Source organism: Hypanus sabinus, chromosome 12, assembly GCF_030144855.1.
Source record: "Hypanus sabinus isolate sHypSab1 chromosome 12, sHypSab1.hap1, whole genome shotgun sequence".
Lineage (NCBI taxonomy): Eukaryota > Metazoa > Chordata > Chondrichthyes > Myliobatiformes > Dasyatidae > Hypanus > Hypanus sabinus.
The window spans coordinates 39,459,607-39,474,874 of record NC_082717.1 but is presented as its reverse complement, the minus strand read 5'-3'; the positions used below and the strand labels follow the sequence as shown (position 1 = coordinate 39,474,874).

Below are 15,268 nucleotides of genomic sequence, written 5' to 3'. Positions count from 1 at the left end.
GTAATAAGAGAAGATGCTCAGTGGATGTGTCATTTAATATACAACCTTTTATTGCTAAAAGTAAAATAGATGTCAGTAGTTGGTCCTAGCTAAGTAAGTAGAAGTTTTTACCTTGCATCAGCCTAGTCATTCCTGGGAATATTTGTATTTTATTTGAAGACATTCATCACATAGAATCTGGAGTAAATAATTTAGGCATCTGAGCGTCTTATATCAGATAATTTTATCAGTGCTGATGAATACCTGACCTCCATTTATCCATCTTTGTTCCATATCTCTTGGTAATTTTTTCCTGAATAAAATTTACTTCACCAGACTTTAAAATTTTAATCAACACACTATTGCTCACATCTAGTGTGGAAGATTTCTGCTATGTGTGAAACGACTCTTGCTAATCTAACTTTCAATAGGTTAGCTCCAATTTTAGTATTTTCCCCTCTTGTTTTGATCAGGAGAAAGAACAGTCCAACCCTACCCATTCCATCAATTCCTTCTACTTCAAAACTACTTGGCATATAGTCTTCAAAACTGAAAAATACTTTTAATTTTAATTTTAGTAGCACAGAATTCAACTGGAGCACTTTGTTTAGTTTTGTTTGCAGCACATCAGGAAAACTATATTCACTTTGGCTGGTGCCCTGCACCGATTAACTAATAGAGTAGGGCTTAAAGGTGTAAGTTATGAGTATTGATGACATTAATCTGTCCATATTTTTCTTAGTCTTTTTATTTACATAAATGCCAAGGTTTTTTAAAAAAATGTACATGGACTCCTAAATTCCACTGCACATTGAGTTGAAATGTATCAGTATAATATAAATAACTCTAGTTAATCATAGAGTTTGATCTGAATTTGGATTTCTACTAAAGTTATGATTTTATCCCAAGTAGCTGATAGATGCAAAACACATCAAAATTCATCCAGTCAAGCTGTGCTGCATCTCTTACTCCGTGGACAGAAAGTAAAATGTGGGCAAGCTCACCAGCTGTAGAGATGGTAGCATATATTCAATGTAAAAGAGATAAGTTTGGAGCTGACTAAACTGCTAGAGCTGGAGTATACTGTTAACAGGCAAAACAAAATCAGAATGAAAAAGGAATAGCTGACATTAGAAAACAGCCAAATTAAAACCTACTTTTAAAAAGTGGATAATTCAAGGATTGGCCAATGTAGTTAAATATAAAATACTCACTCGTTCGACCAAGCAGTATACGTGGAGTTAAAGGGGTGATAGGCAGTGTTGGATAAGTGCCACCGTGCGAAGAGGAAATGACGCTGCTGAAAAGGCCAGAGCCCTGTCTCACTGGACTTAGCATTGGGGGTGGTGTGTAGGGAGGGAGCTCTTGGGTCCTGTCCAGCAGGTGATCACCCATGATTCTTGGTGAGCGGAGCTGACTTTGGTATAGCGTTGCGCCTGGATACGAAGCAGAGAGGCTGACTATAGGTGGAGGGATGTAGAGAGGCTCTGGCCTATGTCGGTATTTCTTCTTGTCTTGACGAGGTTTCAAGTTATCTTCTGATTGTGTATCGATGGGTTGACACTTTCGAACAACCTCCTAAAATGTTCATAATTAGAATTTTACTGTTTTTCAGATCACTTTAAATTGCTGTCATATTTATACACCTAATTGCATTAACACAGCAAATTATCAGAAAATATTACTGTGTGGATTCCCTTTTAAATAAAGGTAATGTCCATTCTTTACCAAATGAATAATCTCTCAAAGTCCCAACATTAAAAACAGTCCTGCAATCAGTTACTGAAGATTGAAAAAAAATGGCAGGACAAAACACACAAACCCATGGAAATTACAAACCTCAAGCATCGCTGATCACAAGAAGACTAATGACAAACCAAAGCAACATTTGATTACGTATGTCCATTGATATACTGTATTAGTGCAGAAAACAAAAGTTGTCAATTAAATAAAATCATACCTCTTCCAAAGCTTTATTAATGGGAGCAAAGAAGAATTTTTGCCATGTGCATTATAACATGCCGGATTAACAGCAATCTCATTTTACGCAAACACAAGAAGGTATCAACACAAGAGCAAAGTCCATGGACTTCAATCACCTGAGAATATGACAATGTTACAGAGATACAAATACAAGCCTCCCTTCCATACTTACTCTACCAATAATAATTGCTTTGACAAAGTCACCTACTCAGGAATGGCTGGACTGTGGACTTAAAGGCACACAAGTTGTATTGGTTTACAACAGTTTCTACCACATGGCTTGCAAGGCCTCCAACTGTAAGAATTAAATTTGAGGCAAATCAACTCACCTCCTACATGCAAATAGAGAGACGGACATAACAGAAACAGAGTGCATGTTTAGGTCTATCACTATTGTGACTAAACACATTGGTGAAGGTAAAGCAGTAGCTGTAGAGTATATGGATTTCAGCAAGGCATTTGATAAGATACCCCATGCAAGGCTTATTGAGAGAGTAAGGAGGCATGGGATCCGTGGGGACACTGCTTTGTGGATCCAGAACTGGCTTGCCCACAGAATGCAAAGAGTTGACGGGTCATATTCTGCATGGAGGTCGGTCACCAGTTCTGGGGTCACTAATCTTTGTGATTTTTATAAATGACCTGGATGAGGAAGTGGAGGGGTGGGTTAGTAAATTTTCTGACAGTGTGGAGGGTTGTCAGAGGTTACAGCAGGACATCGATAGGATGCAAAACTGGGCAGATGGAGTTCAACCCAGCTAAGTGTGAGGTGGTTCATTTTGGTAGGTCAAATATGATAGAAGAATATACTATTAATGATAAGAGTCTTGGCAGTGTAGAAGATCAGAGGGATCTTGGGGTCCGAGTCCATAGGGCACAAAGCTGCTGTGTAGGTTGACTTTGTGGTTAAGAAAGCATACGGTGCATTGGCCTTCATCAATCGTGGGATTGAGTTTAAGAGCTGAGAGGTAATGTTGCAGCTATAAGAGGACCCTGGTCAGACCCCACTTGGAGTACTGTGCTCAGTTCTGGTCGCCTCACTACAGGAAGGATGTGGACACCGTAGAAAGGGTGCAGAGGAGATTTACAGGGATGTTGCCTGGATTGGGGAGCATGCCTTTATGAGAATAAGTTGAGTGAACTCAGCCTTTTTTCCTTGGAGTGATGGAGGATAAGAGGTGACCTGATAGAGGTGTATAAGACGATGAGAGGCATTGACTATGGATAGTCAGAGGCTTTTTCCCAGGGCTGGAATGGTTAGCATGAGAGGGCACACTTTTAAGGTGCTTGGAAGTAGGTACAGAGGAGATGTCAGAGTTAAGTTTTTTTTTTAAAAACGCAGAGAGTGGTGAGAATGTGGAATGGGCTGCCAGTGACGGTGGTGGAGGTGCATATGATAGGGTCTTTTAAGAGACTCCTGGACAGGTTCATGGAGCTTAGAAAAATAGAGGGCTATGGGTAACCCTAGGTAATTTCTAAGGTAAGGACATGTTTGGCACAGCTTTGTGGGGCTGAAGGGCCTGTATGGTGCTGTAGGTTTTCTATGTTTCTATGTATCATAGGAGAAGGCAGTTTTGCCTGTAGAGTCCATCATGATTTCCAGTAGAATAAAATACTGTCAAACCTATTCTGCCAGCTTCTGTTAAGGCAGTGGTGCAACAGAATGTTTCAATCCACAGATGTTTCTTTTTAATTTTGTGATTTCACTCTTTATTTAAAGGGTTAGAGGGAATAATGGAATCTATCCATTACATTAAATACAGCACAGAAACAGGCCTTTTGGCCTATCAAGTCCATGCCCACCACAGTACCCACCCAAGTCCCAATTTCCTGCAATTAGCCCATCCTAGTGCTTCTTAAATGAAACCACTGCAACTGACTCAACCAAATAGAATAGTTCCATATTCTCTCCCCACCCCATCTGCAAAAAGAAGTTGCCACTCGGAAGCCTTTTAAAACTTTCCCCTATCATCTGAGATCTATGCTCCCTGGTTTTGGACTCCCCTACCCTAGGGAAAAGAACTCAATCCACCTTATGCGTGCCATGTAATTTTAAACTTTTCTACAATGTTGCCTCTCATTCTCCTATGTTACAAGGAATAAAGACCTAGTCTAACCAACCTCTCGCTATAACTCAGGACTTTTTGTCTTGGTAACATCCTTTTAAATCTTTTTCTGCACTGCTTCAGTTTAAGCATATCCTTCCAAAAACAAGGCGCCCAAAACAGTACTCTGTACTCCAAATATGGTCTCATTAATGTCTTAAAAAACCGAAACATAATGTCCTAACTTCTATATTCAATGCACTGACAGATACTCATTCTTGATACTCGGTTTGTGTTGATTTGATCTGAACAGGGCAATAGGCAATCTTTCTCTGTGGAACATATGCAAAGGTACCAGAATTGAGGTGATGCCTCATAGCCAGCAAACTTAATAGATTCACAAATCTATTAGGTAGATGCATGAGAGCATTGGTGCCCACTACACCATATTTCTGCAAAAAGACTGCTACCAGGAAAAAAATTGAATAAAATAATGGCTAATGCAACAGATCATTGTAATAATCCTTGAAATAAAGCTCGTCCACAGCATCTAATTTGACATGAAGGAATTCTCTGTTATTTTGTTTCTTTTCAATCATAGGGAGATAAAGCATAGAAATAGGCCATTTAACCCACCAAGCCCTTGATGTCCATTTACTACCAGTCCTACTGGAAACCCACTTTTTTCTCCCAACCTTTTCTATTGACGTTTGCCATGTTCCACCAGTCAGATGCACAGTCGGAGCAATTTAAAGTGGTTTGCCCTTTTTTGGGGGGGGGGGATGCGAGAGGCACCCAGTAGAAATACACACAGACAAATCAAGAATGTGCAGGCAACTATAGAAGTCAGGTTTGAATCAAGGCAGCCACTCCATCATCTTCACTCCTGTGCCACTCATTGTTTAACCTTCCACAATCAAATTCGAAGGCTTCAAACATTTATTATCAAAGGATGTATAAATTATACAACCTTGAGATTTGTCTGCTTACAGGCAGCCACAAAGCAAGAAACCCGACAGAACCCAATGCACATGGAGAGAAAAAGAAACACAAATTATGCAATAGAATAAAAGCTGGTAACTCCATATTCTGAGTCCATATTGGAAATAGCTCTTGGTAAGCAAGCACATAAGCAGGAAAATTTATACACAACACAGTATCAATAAGAAATTTGTATTTGGAAGTACCAGTAAGATGACTGTGTTATTACTATATGATTATTGTGTTATTAGGTAAAACAAGGAAATGAACGAATAATGTCAATAACATTGGAGAACTGATTGCATTGTTGCCAACTTCATCTCTACAGAACTAATAAACATGCAGTTGAAAATATAGATAGTGTTATGTACCTCTAGGGTTCATATTGTCTGTGGACAATCACTTTAAAATGTCAGGAGAATGAGACTGGTTTTTGGACACTATTTGAGCTGTTATTATGAGAGAGAGAGAGACAAAAGAATGCTCAGAAGGTTGATGTTATCGTTTCTCCGCAGTTTGTTTACATTTCTACAAGAACATTGCCTGCTTGTAAAAGTTCCTGCAGAGAGAGGAGGACGGAGCAGGTTGATGGACAGCTGGTGTCCAACATGTGGAGATAAAAACCAGGTCCGCTGTTACCCAGACACACACAGTTTTGGACAATGGATGAGCTTGTTGTGCCCACAGGAAGGTGGGTTTGTGGAAGATCGATTCAGGGAAATCGATCAGTGGTTCTCAGCAGTGCAGAAAAGGTATGACCGTTGGGGATTTATTTGTGTGTCCAACCTTTGCCTGAGTTGATAACTTTACCACAGAAGAACGGTCGCCTTTGTTTGTGGTCACATTCGGTGACTTTAAAGGAAGAGAAGAGGGGAGAAGAAGGTTTGAAACAAAAGAAACTTAGTGACAAAGAGGTCACTGTTTGGACTCTCTCCTCTGTACTCTGTACGGGTGAGTTTGAGTTCCATTCGAATTCGAAGGTGTGACTGTCATGTAGTTAATCCACTGGAGTAGGTTCTCTGGCGAGGGGGAATCCTTTGTGATTACTACTTGTGTGTTACCCTTGTTTGGGTGTGGTAGTTCACTGAAGAAAGGCACCCATGTGGCAAATCACTGTAGGAGTTATTTTGTATGTAGTGGAACTGGATAAGTGTGCTATCACAGTTGTGTGTTTGAGGTAACCTTGTGGAATCTACCTGTGTGTGATAATCCTGGCCTGGGTTGGTAGTTTTACCACTTGAAGATGGTACCTCAGTAATAAGCTACTGTTGGTGATAATCCATACGTGGATTCTGTTTGAGTATCCTGTGGCCACCACTTTGGGATGACCCGTAGCTGAATTTGAGAGTGGTACCACTTGTGGTGAAAGGATATTCGTTGAAGATCACCGTTGGTGATATTTCGTGTGTGGAGTGGAACAACTTCGGAGATAAAACCTGCTGCTATTGTCATTTTGGAATATCGACATAATTGCCTTCTCACAACATACGCCTTTGGATTAAAAATCTATCTCTCTTACCAACAACAGCAACCTTGAGCATTGAAATGACCTTTCTTACATATCATCGTTAGACTATCCATTCACCCCAAGGTTTGAAAGAGCCTTGTTTTGTTTGTTTGTGTGTGTGTGTGTCTCTCTCTCTCTCACTCTCATTGCTAACCTGTTCGATATATCTGCATTTATAGTACTATATTGACTGTATTGCGTAGTTTACTAATAAACACTATTTGTTTATAGCAATACCAGACTCCAATGTGTTTTCCGTTATTTTGCTGGTTCTTTAACCTGGTCATGAGGTATGTGACAATAGTTATACCAGGTTTGCTCCAACTGAAATTAATCACCTTTTAAAATGCTGCTTCTGCTTTATAAGGCTTGCTTTGTTTATACTGTTTCTAGGTAATAAAGCAGTCAACCAAAAATGAAGATAGATAATGATTCTGAAACCAGCAAACTACTTCATGAATAAAAAGAACATTCAAAAAGTATGTTTCGCTGTATGCCTTGATGTACATATAACAGATAAAACTAATTTTTAAAATCTTTTAACACTGTTTCCATAAAGGGCAGATTTTAAAGGCAGAATGAAAGTACTACTGAACTTTACTGCTGAATGTATTGCTTAGCTGCTATCAGACTGACATTGGTAATACAATGAAGATTTTGTTGTTGGAGCTGCTGAAGTAAACAGAATTCAGTACTTTTTGTGAGCTCTCTGGAAAAATAACAGACAAAAGAGCTTCCTGCCAACAAAGGAAGAAGCAATTGAATTGCAAATCTAAGAGTACAGGAGGCGGACTTTTCAAAGTCACATTTAGGTCAGAAAGACAACAGCATGCAGAGAAAAGCAAACACGGCAAAAATTGATTTGCACATGAATCCCTTTGCATTCCAGGGGAAAAAACCTCAAAATAATTAACAATCCAGACCATGTTGGCAACTTCAGGAGTAGTGGGTCTATACACTGGTATCTGGCCAGAGCTACCTGACAAAAGTCCCCATTTATTATCGTGCTCTTGGTTCTCAAGTCCAAACATACATAGGTGACAAGGCCTCGCTCCCCATGTTTTAGAAAAATCACCCACCTGCAGTGTATACTGTAATGCTAGGAACCAGGCACAAACACCTGCCCTCCACAGCAAAAAAATATTACCCATGTTTGAGTGCAGAGAAATATTCTTAATGAGGGCTGGAATGAGCTTGTGGCTGCTCAGTACATAGACACGGGGTTCATGGCAAAATGACCCTGGGCCTTTGCTAGGGACAATGTGTGACTGGACCAGCCAGATCCAAATGTTTATCTCATCAGCACCTGTGGGATGCAAGGCTGCTTCTAACCCTTGTTTGGCTACACACCTCTCCCCAGCTCCGAGATCTCTCCATAAGCCACAAGCTTACTGGTGAGTGCAGTGTGGCCATTCAGAGGAACAGGCAGACAAATGCTGATCAGAGTGACCACCAGATCGAGGAACCATATCAACACATGGTGCTGGTGCCGCTTGTCCCCAGCAGCTGCCCACCTGGGTGAGCTGTACATCTTAGTACCGATCGCTGGCCCAGCCAACACCAATGCATCTCCGCACTAATTTGTTGCTGCGTAAGCACTATCAGACAGCAGAGGTTCTTGCCAGATTCCCTGGACAGCAGCACTGCTATTAACACACTTTTAATAATATCTAACATTATAATCACCCCTATTAGCTCTGATTCCATTAGACCACACTCTGAGCACCAGGCGAAATACCAGTGTATGAATTTTGATAAACTTTCAGTTAAAAAATGCTCCTTCACTGGAAAGGTCCATTAATTTTACACTTTATAGCTCTAAATTGGGTTGACAATTCAATTCAATGGTCCTCTTCAATTGGCATCTTTGCAGTAGTCTGGGGTGATCCAAAACTCTGCAGCACATGCCACCATAGTTTTCCGTCAGCAAGCAAAGGGTTTCATACAAAGCAACACTGGCTGGGTCAGTAGCAAGAATGGCAGCACTCACAGAGGATGAGCAGGATTGGGCCACTGTGGAAGCGTTTGGTGGAGAATCAGTCATCTTCATGAGGACTGGCATCTCGTCATCTGAAACAGAGTTGGTAGGCTTGTCCTTGGTGGCCTGCTTGCTGGCTTCAGCAGGCAGAGGCTTTACAGGTACAGAGACAGGCATGATGATAGGCATGAGGTGATCCACCTCTTTAGGCTGCTTCTCTCCTTCCTCCTGTACAGACAACCAAAGCCTTTCAGCCTCAGATATAGAGGGGTCCTACCAAAGCAATACACCTGAGACAGATCAGACAGGATCGAGCATATTCATTAATATACCCTAAGCTTATAAACGCAGTTCTACTAGGTGAAGTGAATCTTAAAAAACTTAATTTCAATGGGTTAGTTCCAAATGTACATAAAAGTAACAGACCTGTGAGACATTTAATGACAGGTTTAATGACTAACAGGACCTTTAATATTGGATTAGGTATTGCAGTCTTCTTTCTGTTTCCAATGAAAAACCCACATAAATAATGTTATATAAATTGCATTCATAAGGACAGGTAGTATAAATTATTTGAATATATTATCCAAACACATGTTGATTTGTTCCAGTACTGTATTTTATTAGATATTTTATACTGTAAGTAAATTTCAAACATCGATGGATTCAAATCATTTGAGATAATCCAGTTTCTAATTAAATTATTCTATCTAAACAGAATAGCAGACATAATAGGGTACAACCTACCTGTTTGTGCAAAATTCATTCAAGTGCTTTAGAACTTACAACGTTTTAGCCTAGCCCTGAACACAAAAGACAGTAATTCAAGCAACAATTCTGTTATTCCTTTATAGGATGCAAGTGTCATGCCCAGAAATCAATTTTTTTGCAGTTCATTTGAAATCCCTTTGTTGTCAGCATTTCTTTGCTTAAAATTTGTCACAGAATTTAAGCCATGAAATTTGTTGTTGTTTTGAATTAGATGGCAGCGGGGGTTAGGGTTCAGTTGGGTATGATGGTGGCAGGATTGTCCTATTATTTCTAAAAAAGTAAACCTCTCATTTTCTTTTTCACATTCTAGTACACCTGATAGCAGATTATACACATTTATAGAAGGTGAAGATAATCACCAAACATGATAAGGGTCAGATTTTTAAAAGAGGAATTTTGCTCTTCACTCCACAGCTGCAATTCTCGCTTTTACACATACATACGCATTGTAGAAAGAGGCTCAAGTCAATGCTCTCACAATTTGAACTTCACTTTCTGTAGAATCATTAACTTAAATATAATTTTGCATTTTACTTGACGATTTGTTGGCTGTAAGAATACTGCACTCTGATTAGTTCCAAAGACTGCACAATAACTACATTTATCCTAAAGGGCACTGATTCCCTGTTGATGGTGCCACAGTAAAAGTGATGTTGGAATAAGACCATAAGACACAGGAAGACACCATAAGTCCATTGAATCTGCTCCACCATTCTATCATGGTTGATTTATTTTCCCACTCAATCCCATCCTCCTGCATTCTCCCCATAGCCTTTGACATCCTTATTAACCTAGAACCTATCAACTTCCACTTTAAATAAAGTATTCCCTATGACGTGACTTTCAGAGCCATCTCTGGCAATGAATTCCACAGGTTCACCACTCTCTGACTAAAGAAATTCCTCCTCATTTTTGTTTTAAAGGAATGTCCTTCTATTCTGAGACAGTGCCCTCTGGTTATAGGAAACATCCTCTCCATGTCTACACAAAGTACACTGCAGATGTTGTGAACAAATCAACACCTACAAGCAAGCTGGAGGAACTCACCAGGTCGGGCAGCATCCGTGGAAATGAGCAGTCAACATTTCGGGCTGAGACCCTTCGTCAGGACTGAAGAAAGAGGGGGCAGGGGCCCTATAAAGGAAGTGGGGGGAGGGTGGCAAGGAGAAGGCTGGTAGATACATCGAATGGCATGAACATCGAATTCTCCAACTTCCGGTAATTCCCTCCCTCTCCCTTCCCCAATCTCAGTTTCACTCTGCCTCCTCTTCTAGCTACCTATTACCTCTCATGATTCTGCCTTCTTCTACTACCTATAGTGCTTTCCCCTTACATTCCTTCTTCACCTCCCCTCCCCCACCCCTTGATCTTTCCTTTGATTGGTTTTTCACCTGGTACCTAACAGCTTTCTCCTTCCCACCCTCCCCCCACCTTCTTTATAGGGCCCCTGCCCCGCCCTTCTTCAGTCCTGATGAAGGGCCTCGGCCCGAAACATTGACTGCTTGCTTCCATGGATGCTGCTCGACCTGCTGAGTTCCTCCATCTTGTTTGTACGTGTTGACTCTCCATGTCTACTCTTTCTAGGCCTTTCAATATTTTGATAGGTAGTGGAATTAAATCCCACAGTCCTCACCAACTCCAATGGGCGTCCTTTCCCTCTAATCAATGCATAAGGTAAAGGCAAAAATGGAAAAGGAAAACAGAGAAATTATAATACATTGAGAATGTGATTAGTTTACAAAATTATTATATCTTATTCATCCAATTTTGAGATGAGAGAAAAGGATGCCAGAGGCTGATGACTTTTTCACAAAGTTGCCCATTAATGATCTTGTGAGATGTGAGATTGACTTCCACTGCTGTTATCTAGGAGTTTTATTGCAGCACTATTTGCAATGGATGAGTGGCCTTCAGGCCAAGAAGTCAGGAAATAAATAGCAGTTAAAGTCACGTTTTAAATTATTTTAGATAAAGTGAAATGAAGATTGTGTACACACATGGGATTAAGGTCAAGAATAAATTATCATTAAAAGATAATTTTTTAAAACTTACATTCTTTGAATCAGGATGTGAAAAGAATTACACATACTACTTAATAAAAGTAGTTCCTCAGGGCTAGTGAGGTTGCTCAGTGGTTGAAATGACAGAACTTAAAAATGCAACAGTGCTTCCTTCCACAGGCTATAACATTTTAAATGTATATATACATATGAAAACAGGATTCAATCTAATCTGTTTAATGAAAGGATCTGATTTCTTGCAAAATTTTAATTACGTGTATAACCAGCCATGATTACTGAACCCTCCAAGGAACCGAGAAAGTTTGGAAAGAAAATACTCAGTAACGTCTATTGAACATTTTAAATTTCACGAGGGGGAAGATCAATCCTCCAAGGTGACTGCAGAAATGCACACAAGTACTATATCTATTCCTTCCCAGACTTATTTCTGCAATAGACAATGATTTACAGTTAAAAATAATTTCTACATTAGAATTTCTAAGTCCAAACTGGAAATTTTTACCAAAATGTTTATGCATTCAGAGATGGATACTTGAGCAGGTGACTGAACTTTGAAGAGATGATAGAGGTGGTCTAGTGAATACTTGATCTGAATATAGTATTCTCCCATCCTAAATTCAAACCAGAGCTCTTCTCACTTCTAGCATCTTCAAGAGAACCACATTTTTATTTACAAACTCCCCAGATGCATCAAACATCTCAGATGAAAGACTGTTAATGTGAAACACTAACTTTTTCTCTGTTCCCAGGTGCTATCTGACCAGCTGTGTTTTTCTACTCTTTTCTGCTTTATATCTGTTTTCCAAAATCTGCAGATTTTGGTTTGATGTGCTTTGTCTTTCCTTCACTTCAGTATTCTCAGTTCACCCTGACACTCTTCCCTTCCACACTCTCAGTCCTCTTCTGTCATCATTCCTCCTTCAGTTTTCTGTGTTCCATTTCTCCTCCCTACATACAACTATCAGCATAATTTTACCCAAGCCTCAGCAGAGTAGCTGAAGAGAAAATGAACATTTATTTAAATATATTTAATAAGAACAGGTAAATTCTGTGCTCAAAACAATTCCCACTTGCAGATGCCTTTCCAGGATGATTTCTGTCTGCAAGACGGTCATTAAAAAATAGCACAGTCCTGCTGAGTTTTGTCAGAAATGCAATTAGCTTCATCATGAGGTGTTTACATTTTCTAACCATGAGATAATTGTATTGCTACCATAATAGTAGTGCATGTGGCTTTAGCAATCCATTGAAACAAAGGGCTATACCTGACTCTGCAATTTGGCAGCTTTTTCAATAGTTGATTTATTCTATAAATTGCCTTACTGTAAACAACTACACTGAAAAAGTTAATGATGAAGCTGCTTATAGAGGTAATAGGGTGGCACAGTAGTGTAATGGTTAGCACAATTCTTTACAGTACCAGCAACCTGGGTTTAATTCCTGCCACTGCCTGTAAGTAGTTTGTACATTCTTGCTGTAACCACGCAGGTTTCCATCGATGCTCCAGGTTCCTCCCACAGTCCAAAGATGTACCGTGTGGTATGTTAACTGGTCATTGTACGTTGTCCCATGACCAGGTTAGGATTAAACTGTGGGACTGCTGGGTGGTGCAGCCTATTCTGTACTATATCTCAGTAAATTTAGAAATCACATATGCACACACCCCTAAAACTTTTGCACAGTACTATGGCAATTTTATGTATTGCTGCCATAAAAAAAACTAAGTTCATGACATGTGAGTGATGATAAACGTGACTCTATTGTGGGAGAATTTAAGACCAGAGGACACAGCCTCAAAATAAAGAAGCGCCCTTTTTGAACAAAAATGAGGAGGAATTTCTTTAGCCAGTGGGTGGTGAATCTGTGGAATCCATTGCCACAGGCAACTGTGGAAGCTGCTTGTATATTTAAGGCAGAGTTTGATAGGTCAGGTCATGAAGGGATATGACAGGGAAGGCAGGAGATTGGAGCTAAGAGGAAAATTGGATCAGTGATGACGAAATGGCAAAGCAGACCTGTTGGGGAAAATGGACTAATTCTGCTTCTATACCTTATGGTATTGTGGACTGAGAGGGGAAGGGGACAGGGAGAGGGGAATCATGGTTGGAAAAAGGGGAAGGGAGAGGGGGAGAGAGTGGGAAGCATCAAAGGGATATTCTGTAATGATTAATAAACCAATTGTGCTGCTCCCCTGCCCTGGTACTCCCGCTCTGCCACCTGTCCCACACTCCTCCTGTGGCTCTCCACCTTCACTATTCCCAACATCCTTTGCACCCACAAGATTTACAAACACGCTCTCCACACCACACTGACAAATGCTGTACAGTGCAAAGGTGTTGGGCAGCTGAGCTATAACTAAGATACCACATGCAGAAATTGTCTTATGTAACCATTTTTCATTCACACCTTTCCACAAATGAGTAATTCTTTTTTTTTGGGAGACTTTGTTGTGGCTTGAGTGACCAGTCTGAAAGAACAGACTGCTGGAAAATAGAAGCTATCTGAGATAACATCATTACTAAATTCAATCAAGTCACTAACCTCCTTGCCTGATACTGTTGTCAATAGCTGGTCAATATCTTAATAGACAATATATTGCAAGAGCTTGTTCTGGAAAAAGTATCGTGAAAGGTTTTGTTTTGGAGTCTTAACATTATACAAAACAATAATGTTAAATTTTGAAATGTTGTAATTGTACCTACAAATACCATTTCCACTGCAAGCTTGTTCTACATACATACCCACCACCCTACATTTGAAAAAATTGGCCCCTCAGGTCCTCTTTAAATCTTTCATCTCAAATCCACATTCTCCAGGCTTAGATACCCCATTTCCTATGGAGAAAACTCTATAATTAAACAATCTGTGCAGTCCTAATACTTTGCAAAACACTAAACTATTCTACTGCGTAAACTAACCATGATTAGAAAAAGGTTGAGCTGGAGTTTATTCATAGAATAGATTTCAATACCTTTATATCTGAAGGTAGTGATATAAAAATCAATTTGTGATATTTCTTAATCTTGAAATTATAAATATTTACTTTCTGGTCATTACCCTTCACCTAATCTTAAAGCTATTTTTAAAAAAATGCAACCTGTATGATTTTTCATGGAGAGTCTACTGTCCTAATTTTGTGTGGAAACAACAGACTTGAAGTATATAGAGTGAATTCTTTTACCAGATGAGTTTTCACTTGGACCCTCTTTGGGAAATTCTCTCCCTTCTTTTATGGTCTCTTTGCCTGTAATTCCCACACAAGGTAATATCGCTCTTTAAATCCGAGCTCAGTGCAGACAGAATTCCCCATATTCACACAAGACCTGTAGCTGTACCTCCAACACGTTAGAAATTTACAAACCAATGAGAATGCTCAGCAAAATTCATTTCTATCACAGATTTAATCTTTAACTCCATCTAACTTATCAAGTCTTAGCATGCAATAACTGGGACAAAATGCCTGACTATTGTAATTTGGTTAGGTTCAGTAGTCTTATCTGCTTTCTGGTGACTTGCACATTGAGAGCTGCTGAAAACAGGATTCAATTCAGCAAAAGTGCATTTGATTCTTAGATGGCAGTAAACAAAAACAATTTCAATCAAACAGATCCAAGAGAAAAAAATTGTCAAGAGTTTAAAATAAATCTGCACCTGAATTTATTACAATCTGCTCATTTTACAGATGGTTCGTCACAGAGATAATTAGTCCTAATATACACTATAGCTGAGCAAACAGGAAGCAATGATTTGCACATATAAACAATAAAAGTATTTGGATATAAATTCATATACATGAAATAGCAGCACTTTACTAACCTGTTTAGGAGATGCCCTTTGACCACCGTGAGACCTCATATGGCCATTCAGAGCAGGTAGGCTCTTGAATTCCTTGTGGCATATTGTACATATCAGCCTGCTTTTTTCATCTATCCTTTCTTGGAAAGAAACTCGGCTTTGGCCACTGTTCAGAAATAGAAAGCAGTACTGATGAACAACATTATCT

The 15,268-nt window shown here is 39.6% G+C and overlaps 1 protein-coding gene across 6 annotated transcripts in view; it reads right to left on the bottom strand.

Moving 5' to 3' along the window:
• LOC132402794 (transcriptional-regulating factor 1) overlaps positions 1-15,268 on the bottom strand; it is a 260,989-nt gene that overhangs the window by 65,008 nt on the left and 180,713 nt on the right. For 4 of the 6 annotated variants that reach the window (XM_059985782.1, XM_059985784.1, XM_059985783.1 and 1 more), the window contains exons 5-7: positions 15,082-15,226; positions 8,486-8,746; positions 1,194-1,557 (exon numbers count right to left, since the gene is read on the bottom strand). In XM_059985782.1, the coding sequence (XP_059841765.1) occupies positions 1,194-1,557; positions 8,486-8,746; positions 15,082-15,226 (770 nt within the window). The remainder of the gene's footprint in view (positions 1-1,193; positions 1,558-8,485; positions 8,747-15,081; positions 15,227-15,268) is intronic. The other 2 variants (XM_059985785.1, XM_059985786.1) reach the window with 2 other exon arrangements.